The sequence below is a fragment of the Pipistrellus hanaki genome (genome assembly GCF_964339955.1).
Source record: "Pipistrellus hanaki genome assembly, chromosome: 2".
NCBI classification, from domain to species: Eukaryota; Metazoa; Chordata; class Mammalia; order Chiroptera; family Vespertilionidae; genus Pipistrellus; species Pipistrellus hanaki.
In genome coordinates, this window is record NC_140504.1 from 28,464,574 (window position 1) to 28,483,581 (window position 19,008).

The 19,008-nt window shown below is 41.9% G+C and overlaps 1 protein-coding gene across 4 annotated transcripts in view; it reads right to left on the bottom strand.

Annotated features, from left to right (window-relative positions):
• SLC7A14 (solute carrier family 7 member 14) overlaps positions 1 to 19,008 on the bottom strand; it is a 107,453-nt gene that overhangs the window by 3,573 nt on the left and 84,872 nt on the right. For 3 of the 4 annotated variants that reach the window (XM_084874120.1, XM_084874118.1, XM_084874119.1), the window contains one exon: positions 5,135 to 12,066. The exons of the other annotated variant lie outside the window; for it this stretch is intronic. In XM_084874120.1, the coding sequence (XP_084730246.1) occupies positions 11,744 to 12,066 (323 nt within the window). In that variant the 3' untranslated portion in view covers positions 5,135 to 11,743. Of the gene's footprint in view, positions 1 to 5,134; positions 12,067 to 19,008 lie in introns of those variants that run through there. 4 annotated transcript variants of the gene reach the window in all.

The window sequence follows — 19,008 nt, forward strand, 5'->3', positions numbered from 1 at the left end:
GCTATGCCATCTGAATATATAGAACCATATAGGAGAAGTCCATCATGACTTCATAATTTATGAAGAAGAGTGACAGAAGAGCATAATGACTGAGGAAACTGTCATTATGCTCTTCTGTCACTCTTCTACATGAATTTTGCAAAGATTTGTATTAAAACTTGGCAGATCTCCATCTTTCTTGATGCCACTCAGTTTTTTTCAAACTAATCAGATAGTTTGTAATTTTATACTTCTAAAAATTGTTTGCAGTCTCTTCATTTGTAAGATTTCTTAATCAGATTTTAAACATTTAAGTTTTCTGTATGTACAGTAGGACTGCTTTTATATGTACTGCTTTTATAGTTGATTTGTATTATTTTCAGCTTCTGTTATTTGTGTCATTGTTTGGGGAGAGGCACCAGGGTGTCTTCTTGGTTTGCCACTTAGGACATGGCTAATTTTTAAAAAGGCTCTTGTTATAGAACATAAAGATTAACAACATTTTATTTTTGAAAATAAAAGTAAAATATGTTTGAAGAACACTTGAAAAAACAGAAAAGTATAAAGAAAAAAATGCAAAACATCTTAAATAAGACTTTTCAGAGGTAAATAATGGTTAACATTTTATATCATCTTCTAAATCTTTTTCTGCACATTTATAAAATATATATTTTCAAAACTAAAGACGTACTATATAAAATATTTGCATCCTACTTTAAAAGTTTAACATAATGATGACCTCATGTCATAAAACATTTTTTAAAGACAGTTTTGAATGGGTGATACCCTATACTTTATTTAAACCTCTAGCTTGGAATATTAGGTTGATTTTAATTGTTAGGGTATTTTTTTTCTGCAATTTGGTATAAATCTTTTATCATAATCTTTTCTCATGACTTGTGAAAAATGTGTGTTCTGAAAAGAAACAGCTATCAGCCATTTGGATCTCAATGTGGATGAGTTATGACACTGTGTTCCTTCTTTAGGGGGAGTTAACTGAAAACATTTGAAGATCTCTTTCCTATTGTGGAATGCCAGACTTTGTTTCCAACGGAGGCATTTTGGGCATCAGGGAGCAGATAGGGAAGAGGTGGTCTCCCTCCACTGGCCCCCCACGCTCACAGCACATCTTCATGTGTCCTTCCCACCATGGTTGGTTAGGTCACTACCCACGTTCTTGTACAAGATTGACAAGGCTGATGAGAAAATTGAGGATATTGTATCCACATTTGGAACTTATTTCCAATACATTTAAGGGGCTGCTTTGGACACAGAACTTCATAGAACAGGGAAACCCCATTGCTAGGACCCCTCTCCACCCCTGCACTCTACCTTGTGAGGAGTGCCTCTGCTAGGAAGGAAATCCAATCAGCCTTCCAGCCACCAGAATTCAGTTTGGATGGGCTATTTCCTCTTTGGGTTCTGTTCCAAATTGTATTCCTGTTCCTATGTTTGAAGTTAATTAGAGTCATGAATCATTTGTACTTCCCTTTTCTGAAGGGAAGCCTGCCAGAGTACTTATGTCATCCAGTTAATTGACTTACAGAGGGTTCATCCTTTCCTGAAAACACTCTAAATGGCTCTGATGAGTAAGTATTAGGCTTACACATCCAATATATTAAAAGGCTAATATGCAAATAGACCAAACAGCAGAATGACTGGCTGCTATGATGCACACTGACCACAGGGGGCAAACGCTCATTGTAGGAGCTTCCCCCTGGTTGTCAGTGTGCTCCCACAGGAGGAGCACTGCAGAGCCAGAAGCCCTGAGCTGGGCTCACGGCTGGTGAGCACAGTGGCAGTGGTGGAAGGCTCTCCCTCCTCCACAGTAGCACTAAGGATGTCCATCTGATGGGGAGTGGGCCTGAGCCATCAGTCAGATACCCCCTGAATTCTCCCAGACTGCAAGAGGGCCCAGGCCGGGCTGAGGGAGCCCCCCACCCCCACAAGTGCACAAATTTTGTGCACCAGGCCTTTAGTATAAGTATTAAAAGTTTGCAGAATTCAGATTTCTAGTTCAAAGAAATGGAGAGTGTGATTTTCTCTCTGAGCCTTGTAGCTTGGAATTTTTCTTGATTTGATCGAGGCCAGTGTGAAAATGGAAGAAACCTCTCCTCAGATAGGGGTACAGGAGAGGAAGGAACTTGACACAGAAAGGACTCCCATTGCCAGTCAGTGAAATGCTGATAGCCGAACTTAAATGTGACAGAGCTGTCAACCAAATGTTTGCGATATGAAGATCCCTTAAATTTCTAATGGGGTATTTAATTTTTAAAGGGGTTTCGAGTTACAGCCTGAGGAGAAGTGGGTTCCAAAGCAGCTGTGATACTCTGAACAACCTCTTACTTGTTTTTTCAATTTTAAGAACTTTGGTAAGGTATACATAACATAAAACCTGCTATCTTAGCTATTTTTCAGTTCAGTGATATTAAGCACACTCATCTTGTGCAATGATCACCACCATCGTCTTCTAAATTCTTTTCATCTTGCACCTCTGAAACTCTATACTCATTAAACAGTGACTCCCCACTCTCTCCTCTTCCAGTCCCTGGAAGCCATCCCTCCTTCTCTTCCTCCTCCTTCTTCTTCTTCTTCAAATATATTTTATTGATTTTTTACAGAGAGGAAGAGAGAGGGATAGAGAGTTAGAAACATCGATGAAAGAGAATCATCTATCAGCTGCCTCTTGCACATCCCCTACTAGGATGTGCCCCCAACCAAGATACATGCCCTTCACCGGAATCGAACCCGGGACCTTTCAGTCCAAAGGCCGACACTCTATCCATTGAGCCAAACTGGTTTCGGCATGCCACCATCTTCTAACTGTCTCTATGATTTTGACCACTCTAGGCATTCCAAAATTGGAGTTATATAGTTTTGTTTTTCTGTGACTGGCTTATTTCACTGAGCATAGTGCTCTCAAAATTCATCCATGATATAACATGTGTCAGAATTTCCTTCTTTTTTAAGGCTGAATAATATTCCATTGTATGTATATACCACATTTTCTTTATCTATTCATCCTTTGATGGAGTCCTGCATTGCATCCATATTTTAGCCATTGTGCATAATGCTGTTATGAACATATAGCTTAAGACCCTGCTTTCAATTCTTTTGGATATATACCCAAAGGAGGAATTGCTGGATCATAAGATAATTCTATTTTTTTTAAATTGCTATACTGTTTTCCATAGCAGCTGTATCATTTTATATTCCCACTAATAGTGCACAAGGATTAGACTCTACACCCTTGCCAACACTTGTTATTAAACAACCTTTTAATTTTAAGAACCATGTAATGAGGTTGTATTTTGAAATATTAATTCAATTTTTTTAATATTGGCAATCCCTACTTCCAGGTTGTCCTGTGATTCTTCTCGGATATTATATGTAATAGGTAAATGGACAACCCTTCCACCAGTAAGACTGAGTTATGAGGCTTATTGTTCCTGGGAAGAAAAATACTATGTAAGAGAATCCTTGTCAGAGTGAAAGAGGAGTGGAAAGCCAGTCCCTGCTGGCCCTTTGCAAAGGGAGAGTGGGAGAGAAATGGAGGTAAGATGGAGAGGGGAAAATACTTGTCCTGGTTCTCCCTGTCTATGGGTGGGGTGGGAAAGCTTGAAAACATTGGATGGGTTAGTGGTCTACTTAGCTGGAAAGGGGTAAAAGCAGTGTGCTGGTAAATGTATAACACAGCTCTCTGGAAAAACAAAACAACCCTCCCCTCCCACCCCCTGGTTTTGTAGCATTTGCCAATTTGCATGGTGTAAATTCTCCCAACATGGTTGGTTTCAAACTACCAAAGCAACTCATTGAACATGGAATTGGGAAAATATGTGCAACAGTATGTCATTATATAGGATTTCCCCCATACGGATATAATAGCTGTAAATAACCTTGAGAGCAGCCAAATGTAGTAAAATAGTTAATCACAACCTCTTGTTTTCAATATAATTAATTGAAAGTTTATTTAATGATGGTTATGTGTAGCAACAGGCTCACAAAACTTCTAAGAAGTTAACAGTTGTTCCCATTAGCACGCTGCAGCAACCCACTGGTTAGAAGCGTCAATAACCAGAGCCCGGAAACAATAGTGTATCCTTAGTGAAGGAAGTGACTGGGGTACCTGAGGCTGAGGTAGTGTTCGTGGTTCCCCAGGTCTCAGGAGGATGTGGTGGGTTCTAGAGCAGAAGAACTGTGGGCTCAGTGGACCAGCAAAGCCCTGGAGTCCATACAAACGGGCAGGAACATCACGTTTGGAATGAGAAAGCCTAAAAATATCGAAGGGGTTAGTGGGCCACTTAGCTGGAAAGGATAGAAGTACTGGTGTGCTGGACCACTGTGGACTGAATGTCAGACCTGTGGACTTTGGAAGTGCATGTCATTATGAAACCCATCTGGCTAGAAGGGCTAGTCTTTCTTCAGTGGTCACCTGTCCAGGAAACAGTCCAGGGATCCATTGTGTGGCAGCATCCATTAAGTGTGCAAAGCACCCTCCACTCATCTGCACCCCCAACTTAGGAGATCATACAGGCTCTGTTCCCAGATGTCATTTTGGAGGAAAAGCAAGGGGAAGGGGAGGAAATCCAAAGACTGAACCTTTATCCCAAAGAGACTCAATCATCTAAGAGACTAAACAGGAAGACACCTGAGAATCTGTAAATGAATACATTTAAAGTTTGTTTCCACTGCCACCCAGGCAGGTGAACTTCTGCAAGGGAGATCCTGAGTTGGCAGAAAACAAAGACACATGCTCGCATCTACATGTAGTGTCAAAATATGCGACCCTGATATACCACTCCCCTGTTCCCCAGGTGTCACTTCCTGTACTATCAAAGATAAAATATTATAGATGAACCCTCCACTAAGCTATTGCAATTGGGTTTGGGATTCTAGGCAGGTAATGTGTTTTCAGTTTGTCCTTAAATTGAATGGGGCAATGGAACTGAGTGCTCTGTGGGCTGAGGCTGGAGCGTGTGTGGCTGTGATAGGAGTTAGCACTGAGAATGGGGTAACGCAGGAGGCAGCACAGTGGGCCGGGTCCAGAGAGAGCCCTGCACCGTGTTTGAAGAAACTGGTAAGAGGGAGATGGAATTTAAAAATGTAGGATGGCACTAACTTTCTTCAAATTTAAATTTTAATAGTCGGTTAGCTGTAGTTTTTAAAATATTTTTATTCTGAGAACAAGTTTTCCACAATAATGCAATTAGTTTCAAACCAATAAAATAAAATAAAATAGCTCATTTATCTGGCTTTTCTACAATGGACAATTGATTGAAACATTTAAGGCAAGATTCACTTATTCATCTCCATTTTAGAATGGAAAGAATATACCAGACTTCTGGAACTGGTTAAGGTTAACAAAATATGGGAAAGCTTCTTTTTCTTTTTTCTCTTTTTTTTTCTTTTGGTAGTTTCCTAGGTAAAAGCTTTACATTACTGTGGATATTTTATAATAAGACACTTTTGTTTCTCACTTTTTTTTATAAACCCATTTTTAAACTTAAAGGCACACAATAAAGCTTTATGCATTTATTAAAATATACACATTTTGGTAAATTTAGAATTTTCCCTTAGCATTTTGATATATCAATATATTGTCAACACCACAGTCAATTTCAAAATAAAGTACACTCCATAACATATATGCATATTATTTCTTTCATCATGATACACTACAACACCCCATTGTACAGTGCATCAATGGGAATTAAAAACCACAAAACGAACAAACTTTAACAAATACAGCAGTTATATATATATACATACATATATACATGTATATATACATGTATGTACACATATATACATGTATATATATATCAAAGACATATCAAAGAACAACACCAGAAATTACCAGCTGCAAAAAGCAAGTCATACTTCTCAAGGACCAAACAAAAATGAAACAAGTTCGTAAAATTTACAGGCTGTACTTATAACTTTGGGTATGAATTAAACAGTAACCTTTCTTTCCACAGTGAGAAAAAGCTAGAAGGTTTTCCCCCCTCTTGTTAGATGGTGTAACTTTGTGGGATAAGAACAACACATGCTCTCTTCAAAACCTGCAGCCCCTTCTGTTAGCCCAGACAGGTGAGGTATTTATGTGCCACCATAGCATTAGCAGTGTCTTTGTTTTGGAAAGTGGGGGTGTATGATTTCCTGTAGAGACTCTTGCCTTGGGGAGGGTGAGTGAGACCAGTGCATCACAACCGCCAAGACCAACCAGGAGGAGACGGGTAAGGAGCAGCTCTCGTTTCAATACTGGAATGAACACAATCCTTCCTACTCTGCACTTCCTGAGAAATTTACACCACCCACAATTCCTTTTAGCCAATGTCACCAAGTCAACGTCAGGAACACATAATAGAAAAACAAACTGTAACAAACAAACACAGAGTCCCTCATGAAAGAAGTCCACACTGCCTCCATTTCCTAGTTTGAGTACAAAGCCATTTTCTTTTCCTTTTGTACCTAAATGCACTTATATGTTCTTAAAGAGTAAGAAATTAGATCTACCTGCTTTCAGAAGACGTCTAGCCCAAAGGTGTCTCTGTGAAAGCGCTAGATGAATGCTGCAATCCCATGCATGTAGAATACTGTGTAATGATTTCTAACACTATTTTAGTTGATACTGCAGGATATAGGTTCATTTTTGAAAGACTTCAAAACATCCACTAATCCCTTTTAGGTTTTAAATCCTACAGAAAAAAAAAAAAAAAAAAAGAATGTCCTTTTCTTGGAGAAGTAATTTTGGCAAAAGGCAGCAGCGTAGGTGTTTCAGAGTGATGCATGTACGACTTCAGCCCAACAAGAAGAGGAAAGCATTTTAGACAGGAAGTTGCTCTGGAGGAGGAAAAGCGATCACAACAGCCTCTCCCGTCAAGTCTTAGGGAAAATACAAGTATACAAGGAACGGCAATTATGTACATGAATATGCCCACCACCATTCCAACAGTAAATTCCAAACAGCATCCTGGCTCCTGCTTGGGGTGGGGCCGGTGTCTGGGGTGCTGTTTCTGCGCTTGCGCACTGTTTAATAACAACTATTGGCTGTCTCAGGGCCGGACACCACTGCTTACCAGGAGTCTCTTTCTCTCTTGGAAACTTCAGAAGGTCCCCGTAGACAAACAGGTCTTCAGTGTCAAGGAGGTACTTGCACACAAGAGTAACCTAGGCTTAGTAGAAATTTTGGAGAGAAACACCTTTCTTGTCTTGTTCCAAATGGCATGAAAACGGAGTGCTGTCCTGCTGCGCTAGTGGCCAGCTTTGGATTAAGTGTTTCATTTGCACAACCCTCTGCCCCAGCGTGAGAAATGAGGGCGATCTGCGGATTGCTCACTAACCTGAAGGCTTACATCCAAGAGTAGTCCATTAACTGCTGCCTGGGCTTGGTAAACTGACCCCAGCTCTAGCTTCAAACACATTTCCTGATGTCTGACATCCCCACCCACCAAGACATTCTAATCTGAGGAACACGCAGTTGACCCTCAATGGGCTCCCACTGACATCTCTGGACCTGGTAAAACCTGCTGGGAAAGGCAACAGCAATTTTGTCTACGCTTTTAGGCTGATTCTCAAACTCCTGTGCTCAAGTTAGGTAAAATCTTGAGCAGAGGTTTTACTGTGTAGCTCAAATAGAAATAAAAACTTATCAGGTTTGGTGGTTTAAGTTTTATGGTTGAGAATTTTAAAGTGGCTGCATATTACTTTGTCTCATCTGTCCATATGTTAAATGTGAGGTTCATGATCAAAGGAAGAATCATATATTGCCTTCAATATGGATATGTGTTCTGTTGAATATGGCAAATCCACTTGGAGTGTCTATGTGACTTGTTAGCTCCTTGCATAGGCAGAGGAAGTCACTGCCCCAGCTTCTTAAAGTCCAGCTTTCCCTGATTCATACTTTCATCATTTCCCCAGTGCCTCCCCACCCAAGGAGAGCCAGCCAGCTCAGTTCCACTTGCACGTCTATCTGTGGGTGAGCCCTAACCTGCCTTCTCAAATTTCTTACTGTTACATACATAAATCATGCATAATTCATAAGCTCCTGCCAAACTAGCTTCTTGCTTTCCCTTGAAGGAGGCACAGTACAAATTATTAGTCAGGAGACAGCCACCAGCCACATTCTACACCTTACTCATGCTGATCTTCCACTCGGCAAGCCTCTCCCCCATTTCTACCTGTAAAATTCCGTCCATTCCACAAGGCTCAACACAAGGGCTGCATTCTCTATTATTTTTTTCAGTGGAAGGAGGTCTTTTCAATATTCGAACCCTCACTGAACATTATAACTTCCCCATCTTACCTATCATTTTCATGATTGTTCTTTATTTATATATCTTCTTTCCCCTATTTCTTATGCCATAGCACATCATAAGAACTCCATAAAAAAAAAAACTTGTTGAATAAATTATTTTCCTTTCATTTATCACACATTCATCCATCCATCTATCCATTCATATATTTATGGTACATTCACTATGTGCCAGGCACAGGTACCTGGTAAAATCAGGCCTGCAACTTATCGGTGGGTTTCAATAACCTATGCTATTGTAATAATCTGCCCTTATAAAGGAAGATTTGTTCTTATTTGTACTTCTTCCAGTCATTAACAATCTCATTATTTTTCAAGCTGCCCCTCATTGGCAATTAGCATTGCATATTAAGTTTCTGCGTTTCAGTACTTATCACTTCTAGCTTTGTTTTATCCTTTTTGTTTGACCACAGCTCCCTACTTAATTATTTTGGGTATTATATGTAATTTAATAGCCACCTGGAATCTTTTTGAAATGAAGCAGAGTACCAATAAATCAACAACAACTGAAAAATCAAATAATTGGCTCCAAACCACAAATCCACACGCTGTAACCTCATTGGAAGAGCTCTTGCTGCAGAGAAGAATTTAATAAAATGTAAGTCTTCCTTGGACTCCTTTCAAGGAGGCTACATTTCTATGGTAATTATTTATAAGGTGATCTTATGTTTAATGTGGTTTCACAGATGTGGTCTTCAGGAAATTATCAGGAAACACTAGTAAAATCATCCTAGTGATTGATGGGATTCGAAAACTGCATTGTGAAATCTGGGGCTGTTTCATGAGAGCTGGGGAACATGAGGAAAACTATGTCTATTTGCCTTATAAAAACCTTTTTCTGTCATATTGACTAATTTTAAAAAAATCAAGTTTGCTAGGAAGATGACCAATCAATTTTAGAGAAATAAAGAGATCAAAACTTTAAAAAATTATAGAGATACTATTTGGGAGAAGTGACTTCTGAAATGAAGTAGCTCATAGGATCTTCACAAAGTCAATGCCAATGGTATTTCCAAAGCTTGTGTTCTCTCTCCTCATGCTCCAGAAATGGCATACAGCAGCCACCAGGCTATTATGACTTTAATACTAAAACCTCTCTAGTAAAAGGAAGCTCTTTCACCCACATTAAGATTTTGTGATTTTGCATTCATATTTCTCTTTGAACATTTATAATGTATACAGCCCCACCCTATCTACCTGGATATATCCTAAGCTTAACCAGATTTTATTTAAAGTAGGCAGATTTGTTGAATTCTAAAGCCAGTTCAAAGCTTTGTTTTCACAAAAATTGCTGATGATTAGATTACAGTTAACTCCCAAGGATCTATTTCACAGACCAGGTACTGTATCTTTATGGCTGAGGTCAGGGGAGAAAAACAAAACAAAACAAAACAACGGCATTGCTAAGCATTACATTAAAATGACAAATGGCCTCAGAAAATTAGAGTTATAAACAATAAATATAGAAGAATGAAAAAGAAGGTCTAGAAAATAGTAGTTATTTGAATTTAAATGACATGTTGGCTGTGGGTATGATATACAATCTATTTGAAATCATATTAGAACGATAGTTTCAATTGACCTTTTAAAAATACCATGGTAAAGCCCAGTGCATCAGCTGTGGGGACTTGTGATGTTCAGCTGTTTTATTTACAACTATCAGGCTGCAGTGCTGCACTTTCTTTCCCTGGGCTGAGAGCCTCCAAGGGCACATGCCACTCTTTTCTGCATTCCTATTACGTGGTACTTTCTCAATCAGGATTAGTTGGGTGAAAAAATGGACTTCTGCTTCCTATCCATAATCCTACAGTGTGCCAAGATGGCGCTCACCTCAGCCTGTAAGGAAGAATAGATTTAAACATGTGTTGATGTGTTCTGGAAAACTTTTGGCATAACACTAGATCCAGGAGAGAGAGAATAAGGAATTGGCTATTTTGCCCCATTTTCAGAAGTTCTCAAGGATATTTTAGCTTAACCCAAGCTGTGCCTTCACACACATATGTACACATCTCAATGCAGCGTTGGAATCTCTGCATCCCAAGCGCAGTTAACAGACCCCGAACCTTTCCGTTTGCAGATTGTCTCCTCCATCTAGTTTCAGAGAAATCCCTTCAAGAGCACCTCTTAAGGCCCAAATTTAAGCCTCACCAGGTAGCTATTTCTCTGGGCTTCAGTGAAATTGCTCTGGGAAATAACAGGGAGAAAAGTACATGTCTACAAGTGAGCTACCCCAGAAGAATAAGGTTCAGAAGTGAAATGTGATCTCATGGAATGTAATTACCTAAGAAGCTGTGCTTCAACATTTTTGTTTTCCGAGTAGCACTCACCAATCAAATGGTGGCCTATCAAAAAAAAAAAAAAAAAAAAAAAAAAAAGAAACACGACAGAATTTATAATTTTAGAAATCTGAAATAGAATTTGCAATGTGATCTCAGTGGCTGGGTCACCTCTCCTTGTAAAGATTTTCATCTGATTATAAAACAAACAGCCTCCTTCTTCAAGGCATATTAGTGCCGTGAAATCATGCTCCACCTTTGCCCACTTCCCTTCTGTCAGCAGGAGCTTAGAGCCCGCTATAAGAGAAGGCTTGGCGGGGAGTTCATTTCTGCCAACACCCCCTGGCCTTCGCTGCAAGAGATGTTATTTAATGTTTTGTGGGCATTTATGTGGAGCTTTGATGGTGCTCCTCACCCCATTACCGGGTCTGCACTGCTGCTGTATGATACATCTGAAGCCTCTGGGGAAATGGTTTCAGAGTCCCTGACCTTTGGGGGACCCTAAAGTTATATGTTGGAGACAGTGAGAATGTTGGTGAATAAAAGGAAGCACGTGTCTTCTCCTTGAATTTGTTTTTGTGAGATTTCAGGACAAAATGCTGCTGCTTGCTGAGGAAGTGCCAATGCCACCTGCCCACCCTGGCCTGGGGGAGCCGCCCTCAGCCCGCATGCTGAGCATAGAGTTTTGCCCTTGCGGTCTCAGGTGGTAGAATTGCTGCCTTGTGCCCACACCCACCTGCTTTGGCACATCTCCACGAGGAGCTGCAGCCTCAGGGTGGTCCAAGAAGTTTGCTCCTTGCTTCTTGGGGTCTCCATCAGAAGCAAAAACGATTCAACCAGCAAAGCAAAGGCCTGGGAAACATTTGCTGCCATCAGCTCTGATGGTTGCATCTAAGTTAGAATTTCTTGTAGCTTTTTGTTTAGTTAAAATTTTTTTTTTTTTTTTTTTTTTTTTTTTTATAAGGGGACCAGTCAGGGGACTCAGGTTAAACCCTTCAACAGAACTATCCTAAAGAGCAAAAGAAGCAAATGACAGGCTATGACTGGGGACTGGCTTTGGGGAAGGCTGGACTTTGGAAATGAGAGGCAAAACCGTTTTCACCTTCTAGCCCACAGGTTAAGTTACTGAAAACACATCACTGCCATTGCTATGTATTTCTTGTGTTGTTTACTGCTACTCTGGAGAGTAATCTAACTCATCGTTTGCAATCAGGGCCTCCGAGTTCTGTTTGTGTTTGCTTTTGCTCTTCGCTTTGCTACTTGTCCGGGGGTTGGCCGTGGCATCTGACATCTGTTGGTAATAGAAGCCTTTGTCTTCGGACGGCCCGCCCCAGTTCTCCTGGCTCTCGCCCTCGGTGGCATAGGAGAAACCCTCCTCCACAGAGAAAGGGTCGTCCACGTCGTAGCTCTGGTACGTGCTCTGGTGCAGGGCCTCCTCGCGGGCGCTGATTTCCAGGGTGCTGTTCCAGATGCCGTACCCAAAGTAAATGAGCATACCTGCAGGAGGGAGAGGCACAGGTGACTGAAAGACACGGGCAGCTGCTTTGGGATCCATGGGGTGAGGGGGAGATCACTCTCCAGTGCAAGCAGGGCTGGTGGTCCATGTGTTTTCTTTGGTCTACACTGAGTTTGGAAGAGACTGGAATGAAAGGCCATTATAATTGGGAGACTGGACATTAGGCAACCCATATTTATAGCTTCCCCTAGAAAAGTCTGACAACACTGCACCCATATTCCTGTATGGCTACTTAGGGCTGGAGGTAAGAACCAGCTGACTCCTTACACAAGATGAGGGCTCTCTAGGTCACCCCAGGCCCCACCTCCCCTGTTGACATCCAGCTCACTGCATTCATGTAGGTGCCAGCCAGGAATCTGCATTTTTTTTTTTTTTTAAAAAAACCTTGGGTTAAATATTTATGGATGAGAAACAGTGTATTCCCAACATTCTCACATTTTGTTAATCCATGCCTCCATCTTTTATTTTGCCACTTAGCAGAATTCATGTGTCACTCCATGCTTTCCCTTGGCATATTTCACTCACTGGCAGCCCAATACGCTGCTGCCACACAGAGCTGCCCACTTCCTTCGGTGGCCACTGTTATGGCCCTTAGAACAGCTATTGTGTGATTGATTATCTGCACAGAGAGGTCCTATGTTATAGACTCTGCAGAGAACTGGCACTTAGTATCTGTGGAATGAATGAAGGAGGTTTCCTAAGAAACATGAAATATCAGTGCAATTCCTTGTTTTGATATCAATCCAAGCAAAGGAAAGAAACTTGTCTCTCTAGCCAATCTGTAGCATTAATATGGGCCAGTGTTTCATTTCTACTAGAATTATCTGATACAAAATCTAAAGATAATTTGAGAGCACCATTTTCTATCTCTAAAACTGAGAACTATAGCCATGGGAGGCCATAGAGCATGATGACTAAGAGTGTGAGCTGTGGGTTCCAATCCTGCCTCCACCACTATTCACTGTGTAATTACGGTACTTAGCCTCTTGGTGTCTCAGATTTATCTTATGTTAACCATGAGAGCATTGTACCTATAATATGGGGTTGCTGTGGGAATGAGACCAATTAAGCCATCGTTTTTAACAGTGGCTGCACCTGAGGGCCACCTGGGAAGTTTTTGAACCACTCTGGTATTAAGCCCCACTGATACTTGAGCTGCAGTGTGACCCAAGCATAGGTGTAGTTTTTAAAACTTCACAGGTGATTCCAATGGTCAGCCACGTCTGAGAACCCCTGAGATCAGGAGCATAGAACTCCCGATGCACGTATTCCACCGCCAACTCTGGCCATATTATGGCCTGCCCATTGCACTGGGGGCCTCTTGGTTATGCAACCCCCTTCCAGGCCCCAACACCCTCTTCTGAGTGGTGCTAACCCTGCGGGCATCTGCTGGGCTCTTTGCTTAGAATAGCGAGGTCAAGCCTGCTTTCCCCTCTGGTGCTTGAGAAAATCCTGCTCCCTTTTGAATTTTTTTTTTTTTTTTTATTTTTTTTTTTATTTTTTATTTTTTTTTTAATATATTTTATTGATTTTTTTTTTACCCCCTCCCTCCCTCCCACACAACCCTTCCCTCCCCAGAGTTTTGTGTCCATTGGTTGCACTTATATGCATGTATACAAGTCCTTTGGTTGATCTATTATCTCCCCCAGATCTTCCTCCCGTCCCCGCTGTAACTTGACAGTCTACTTGTTGATATACTGTCTCTATATCTATCTTATGGTTCACCAGATTATAATGTTCTTTATTATCCACAAATGAGTGAGGTCATGTGGTGTTTCTCTTTCATTGATTGGCTTATTTCACTCAGCATGATGTTCTCCAATTCCATCCAGGATGCTGCTCCCTTTTGAATTTGAAGTGTGTCTATTTAAGCTTGGATTTCTTCTTCCTTGTCTCAAAGCACACCCCCCTTCCCAACCCCCCATGAAGTCAACTTTTCAGCAGCCAAAGTAAGCAGAGATTTATAGTCCTAATTGGTAATAAATCCTTGAGTTAATCATTTGCAGATGTAGCTCTTACTTTTTAAATAGTGACTTTATTTTTCTGAGTAGGGATTTTTACTTGTCTGGGGGTGGGAGTGGCCATGGGGGGTAGCATTATCCTTATGTAGTAGCATGAGGAGCTAAGTTAAGACCTCTTCTAAAAGGGCCAGTATGCCGCTTCTTGGAGAAGGCCTCTGGCGGAAGCATGCCTAAGACCTGAGAATGCATTTCAGGAGACTAAGTAGAATTAGCAGATACCCTCTTCCTCTCACTTAATTTTGCTTTTTTTGCTATATTTTTTCATGAATATCCAGGCAGGTGCCAAATCTTGCCTCCTACTCCCATTTTGTATCTATATTAGTTCTTTCCTCTCTGATCCCCTTCTCCAACTTTATTTATTTCCCTCCTGAACTCAATGCCATTTTTCTTTTCCCATGGCCCCTAACTTCTCTGCCACCCATCACCTCCTTCAAGCACTGGTTTTACATCTATTTTGACAGGTCATCCCCTACCTTCTGCAGGTAGGTATTGGGGTGCCAGGGAGGTTGATATTTATGGGTGTGAAGTGCTCATAGGATCATAGATATTCAGAGTCTATAGATCATTCACTTATTTGAATACCTTCATTTTATAGAAGACACAGAGGCTGGGAAAGGCTAAATCACTCCCTTCCGTTTCAGAGGAGCAGAACCAGCATTCCCTACGGATCTAGAAAAGGCTCTTTCATGTCCAGTCCTTCACACCTCCTTTACCTTGGGTGGTTTACAGTCTGTGCTTATTGCAGGGACTATTCAGTAAGAGGTTAGGTCTACATTATTCTTTGGGAGTGGCTGAACCCGGAAGGAACGTGTGTGTGTGTGTGTGTGTGTGTGTGTGTGTGTGTGTGAGAGAGAGAGAGAGAGAGAGAGAGAGAGAGAGAGACAGAGAGAGAGACAGAGAGAGAGAGAGAGAATATATGTTGACTATGAATACTTTGGGAATGCAAACCTGCCACATAAATATTTATGGGCCTTTTAATGTTTGCTCTGAGCCCCCTACAGTTTCAAAGGTGTATCATAACTCTGCCTTCAGACACACATTTCAAAGATGAGTGCTGTAAACCAAGAAGCAACTGTGCGTGCAGCGTGACGGAATAGCTCGTAGGTATTCTCCAAGTCCTGGCTCTCTGTTTGCCTTTCTCCCTCTTGCCAACCCTCCAGCCAATCCAGGAAGAGTGGTGGGAAGCAGAGAAGGATCAGAGTAAAGAAAAAGTGGCGGAGGACAAAGAAACAGAAGGAGACCGATGAAGTGAGGGAGGGCAGAGAGAGAAGAGGAGAGGAGAGGAACATGTACCACCATCTGTCGCACATAAACAAAGGCTTTGTGTCGGAGGAGTAAACAGAGCTGCTAAAAGCCTCCTGTGTGGAAGCAGGGGGTTTTGTTTCTGCTCCTTCTTTCACTTGGCTTAGAGAACTGAGCATGAGGTAGTTTCTGAAAAATCTCCGGGGATTCTGGGAATCCTGAATCATCTTAACTAAACTTCACACAACAAGTCTGGGTGCTGAGATCTTATAACGATGCATTTATGTGGCACCTTTATCTCAAGGAGCTCAAAAGATTATACAAATGTTATCTTGTTTAGACTCCTCCTAGCCTGTTTGAGAGAGAGAGAGAGAGAGAGAGAGAGAGAGAGAGAGGTTATGACAGGAAACTGGGCACAGGACAGAGAAAGAATTGTACACAGCAACACAGTTAGTGTCAGACTGTGAATCCTCTGGGTCTCTCCAGGCCCAAATCCAGGGTGCTTCCATCTACTAGGGATGGCTATGAAGTGCAGACTGGCTGAAAAAGTTTCTGCTTAACTTTTTATTTTGAAGGTTTTTTTTTAACATATGCAAAAGTGGAGGGAAAAGCAGACACATCACTAGATCCTCCCCCCCCTCACACCCACTCTCCTGATTTCTTCTCTTTAGATTATTTTGAAACAAATCCTTTTCATCCTATGTATATATTTCTAAAACAGACTCCTTTAAAAATTTAACTTTGTATCATTACATATTTAAAAACTAATTAAAAAAAAAGAGAGAACTCATGGACATGGACAATAGTGAGGGGGATGGGTGGGTGGAGGTGGAAGAGGGCATAGAGGAGATAAATGGTGATGGAAAAAATAAAATAAATAAAAACTAATAATTTTTAATATCATCTGATATCTACTAGTAATAATTTCCCTGAATTATTACATGTGTGGGGTAAACTCTTCACCTTATGAGACTATATACTTTGTTTTCAGTGATGCTGTCATTGCGTGAAATAGTTTTGGGCACTGCTGTTTAGGTTGTCACTGGGACTGGCATTATATTCTTTTGTAAACACTTAAAGATGGCAAGGTCTTATTTTTGAGAGGGGATTTGATTTTAACAAAAGCCTGAAGTCATTTGGAATCAAGCCTCCAGAATACGATGGCTAATTGAGAAATACTATTATTTATTCTATTTGCATATTTAATTCTGCCATTCCTTAAAAACTTTGATCCATTGCTTTGTAGTTATATATCTTATATCTGTAATAAATGAAAGGCAGGTGTGATATTGAAAATCAGAAGGGGCCGAAACTGGTTTGGCTCAATGGATGGAGCATCGGCTTGGGGACTAAAGGGACCCAAGTTCGATTCCGAACTAAGGCATGTACCTTGGTTGCGGGCATATCCCCAGTAGGGGGTGTGCAAGAGGCAGCTGATCGATGACTCTCTCTCATCGATGTTTCTAACTCTATCTCTCTCCCTTCCTCTCTGTACAAAATCAATAAAATACATATTAAAAAAAAAAAAAAAAGAAAATCAGAAGGGAATCAATATTTATGCTTCAGTACAACAAAACATAATAAAAAACCCAAAACAACAAAAAATGGGCCCTGGAGGCTCCCCTGTGGGACAGGAGTGATGGGTCCTGGTGGGAGGGGCACTCAAAGCGGAGACTAGTTAGCAGCAGAAGCGGTTCAGTATTTTAACAACAGACATGGCTGTGCTGGAGCATGTGGGCTGCGTGCCAGCTCTGGTCAAAGGTAATGGCTGTGAGTCCGTGAAAGGCTGTTTGCAGAGAAGGGCGCTATTCATAGGGAGGCTTTGGCTTCTTTTCAGACAGAGTTTCCTGGTGGAAAATGTGTCTGTGAGAAGTTAGTGCTAGATGGAGGAAGAACCTTGCCTTCAGCAATTGGATAGGCTATCTTTATGTCGTAGAACATTCTGTGATCATTAAGCCCTTTATATTATAAAAAAGCATTTTCTTGTCCATCACCCCCCAAGAAGCTAGGAACTCCATAATCCAGCAGTGATCAAAACTGCACCGGAACTCACATCTCTTGAATCCAGAGGGGGCACTGTTCCCATCCCACCTGAATGCCTTGGGAAGGTTTAGAAATGCCAAGCATGCCTTCAGATGCCGGGGCACCTCAGTATGAGCAGGCAATACACCTCCGTGCTCTGCTTGTGCAGATCTGCTCTGTGACAATTCAGCAAGTGACCCCAAATCTACAAGTGAGAGGGGTGGGAGGAAGGGTCCTCTGGATCATCTGGGAGAAAAACCTAGAACGACAGCTTAACTCCGAAAAGAGACTGGGGTTGCTGCAGATGGGTAACAGCAGGTTTCCGATTCTGCAGGCACAAACTCCGGCTGGGGAGCAGGTCCCTGCCCTCTGGAGTCCCCCAGGGGCTGCCTCCTCTGCTCAGAGCTCCATGTCAGGGCGGGGTGGGGGTGGGCCACCTGACCTCGACTGGGTGGAGTGCCTCTTCCTGGGGAGCACTTTCCATCAGGAAGCCCTGCCCACTGCAGATAACTGGGGCACTTTGTTTTGCCCGGAGGCTTTTTTATTTTTATTACTCTGGGATCAACTTTCCTAACACATTTGCCAACCCAACGCAGCCATGAAGACTGGATGGTACTGAGGTGTCCTCCCATCCAGCACAGTCTCCACCAGCTCCCACGCTGCTGTTTCACGCACGACACGCCCTGTGGACTGTAACAGCAGTAAGGTTTTCTATGGAGTGGCCAGGAAGAGCAGGCTTAGGACGGAAAGGTTCTCTCCCTGGCCCTGAAACGAATCTAAACTGGCACAAAGCCACATTACTTTAGGTCTCAGTTTCCCACCTGCAAAATGGAGCTGGGGACCCTTATTTTATGTGAAGGGTATAACGGCCATGAGACAGAATGCATTTTGTTAAAGAATGTCTTTTTAAAAAAATGTAATGACCCAAGCCAGCAGTTCTATGTCTAACTCAACAGAAACCCAAGGGAAATGTGTCCATGAGACCACCAAATGCATGTACAGAAGTGTTCATAGAGGTTCTATTCCTAATAGCCCCTAACCAGAAACATGCTAAATGTCCATGGACGCGATGGATAAATCCCTTGTGGTGTATTTCCACAGAGCGAGGCTAGATGGCAAGGAGAATGACCAAACTAAGACTATAGGCAACAATGTGAATGAATCTCACACATACACATAATGCTGAGGGGAGGAAGCCCAGCCTCCACTCTTTCATGGCTCTAATCTGTTCCAGGTGCACTGCACACGCCCACAACAGGGCCTTCCATCTCAGTGATGGCCCTCTCCCCTTCATTCTCAGGTGCCCCTGGGTTCATCACCCTGCCCCTTCCTCCCAACATGTCTCCCTGTCCTGCACAGCACCTCTGCCAGCAGGCATACTTGACTATAGCAGGATCCACCAACATACTCCCTCCTTCTTGGAATCCCACTGACCCTGTTCCCATCCTCAGCCTAGCCTTCATGATTTTTCTTAAGGTGCCAGTGGTTTTCTCCTCTGTCTACAAGGAGAATTTCAAATTTATGTATGGAACAGCCATCAGGAATTTGTTTATTTCAGTGCCCTCTCAATTCCCAATTCATGGCCCTCTTCTTTTCTCCCTATTCCCCTCATCACCATGGCTGCTTTCATCAATTTCC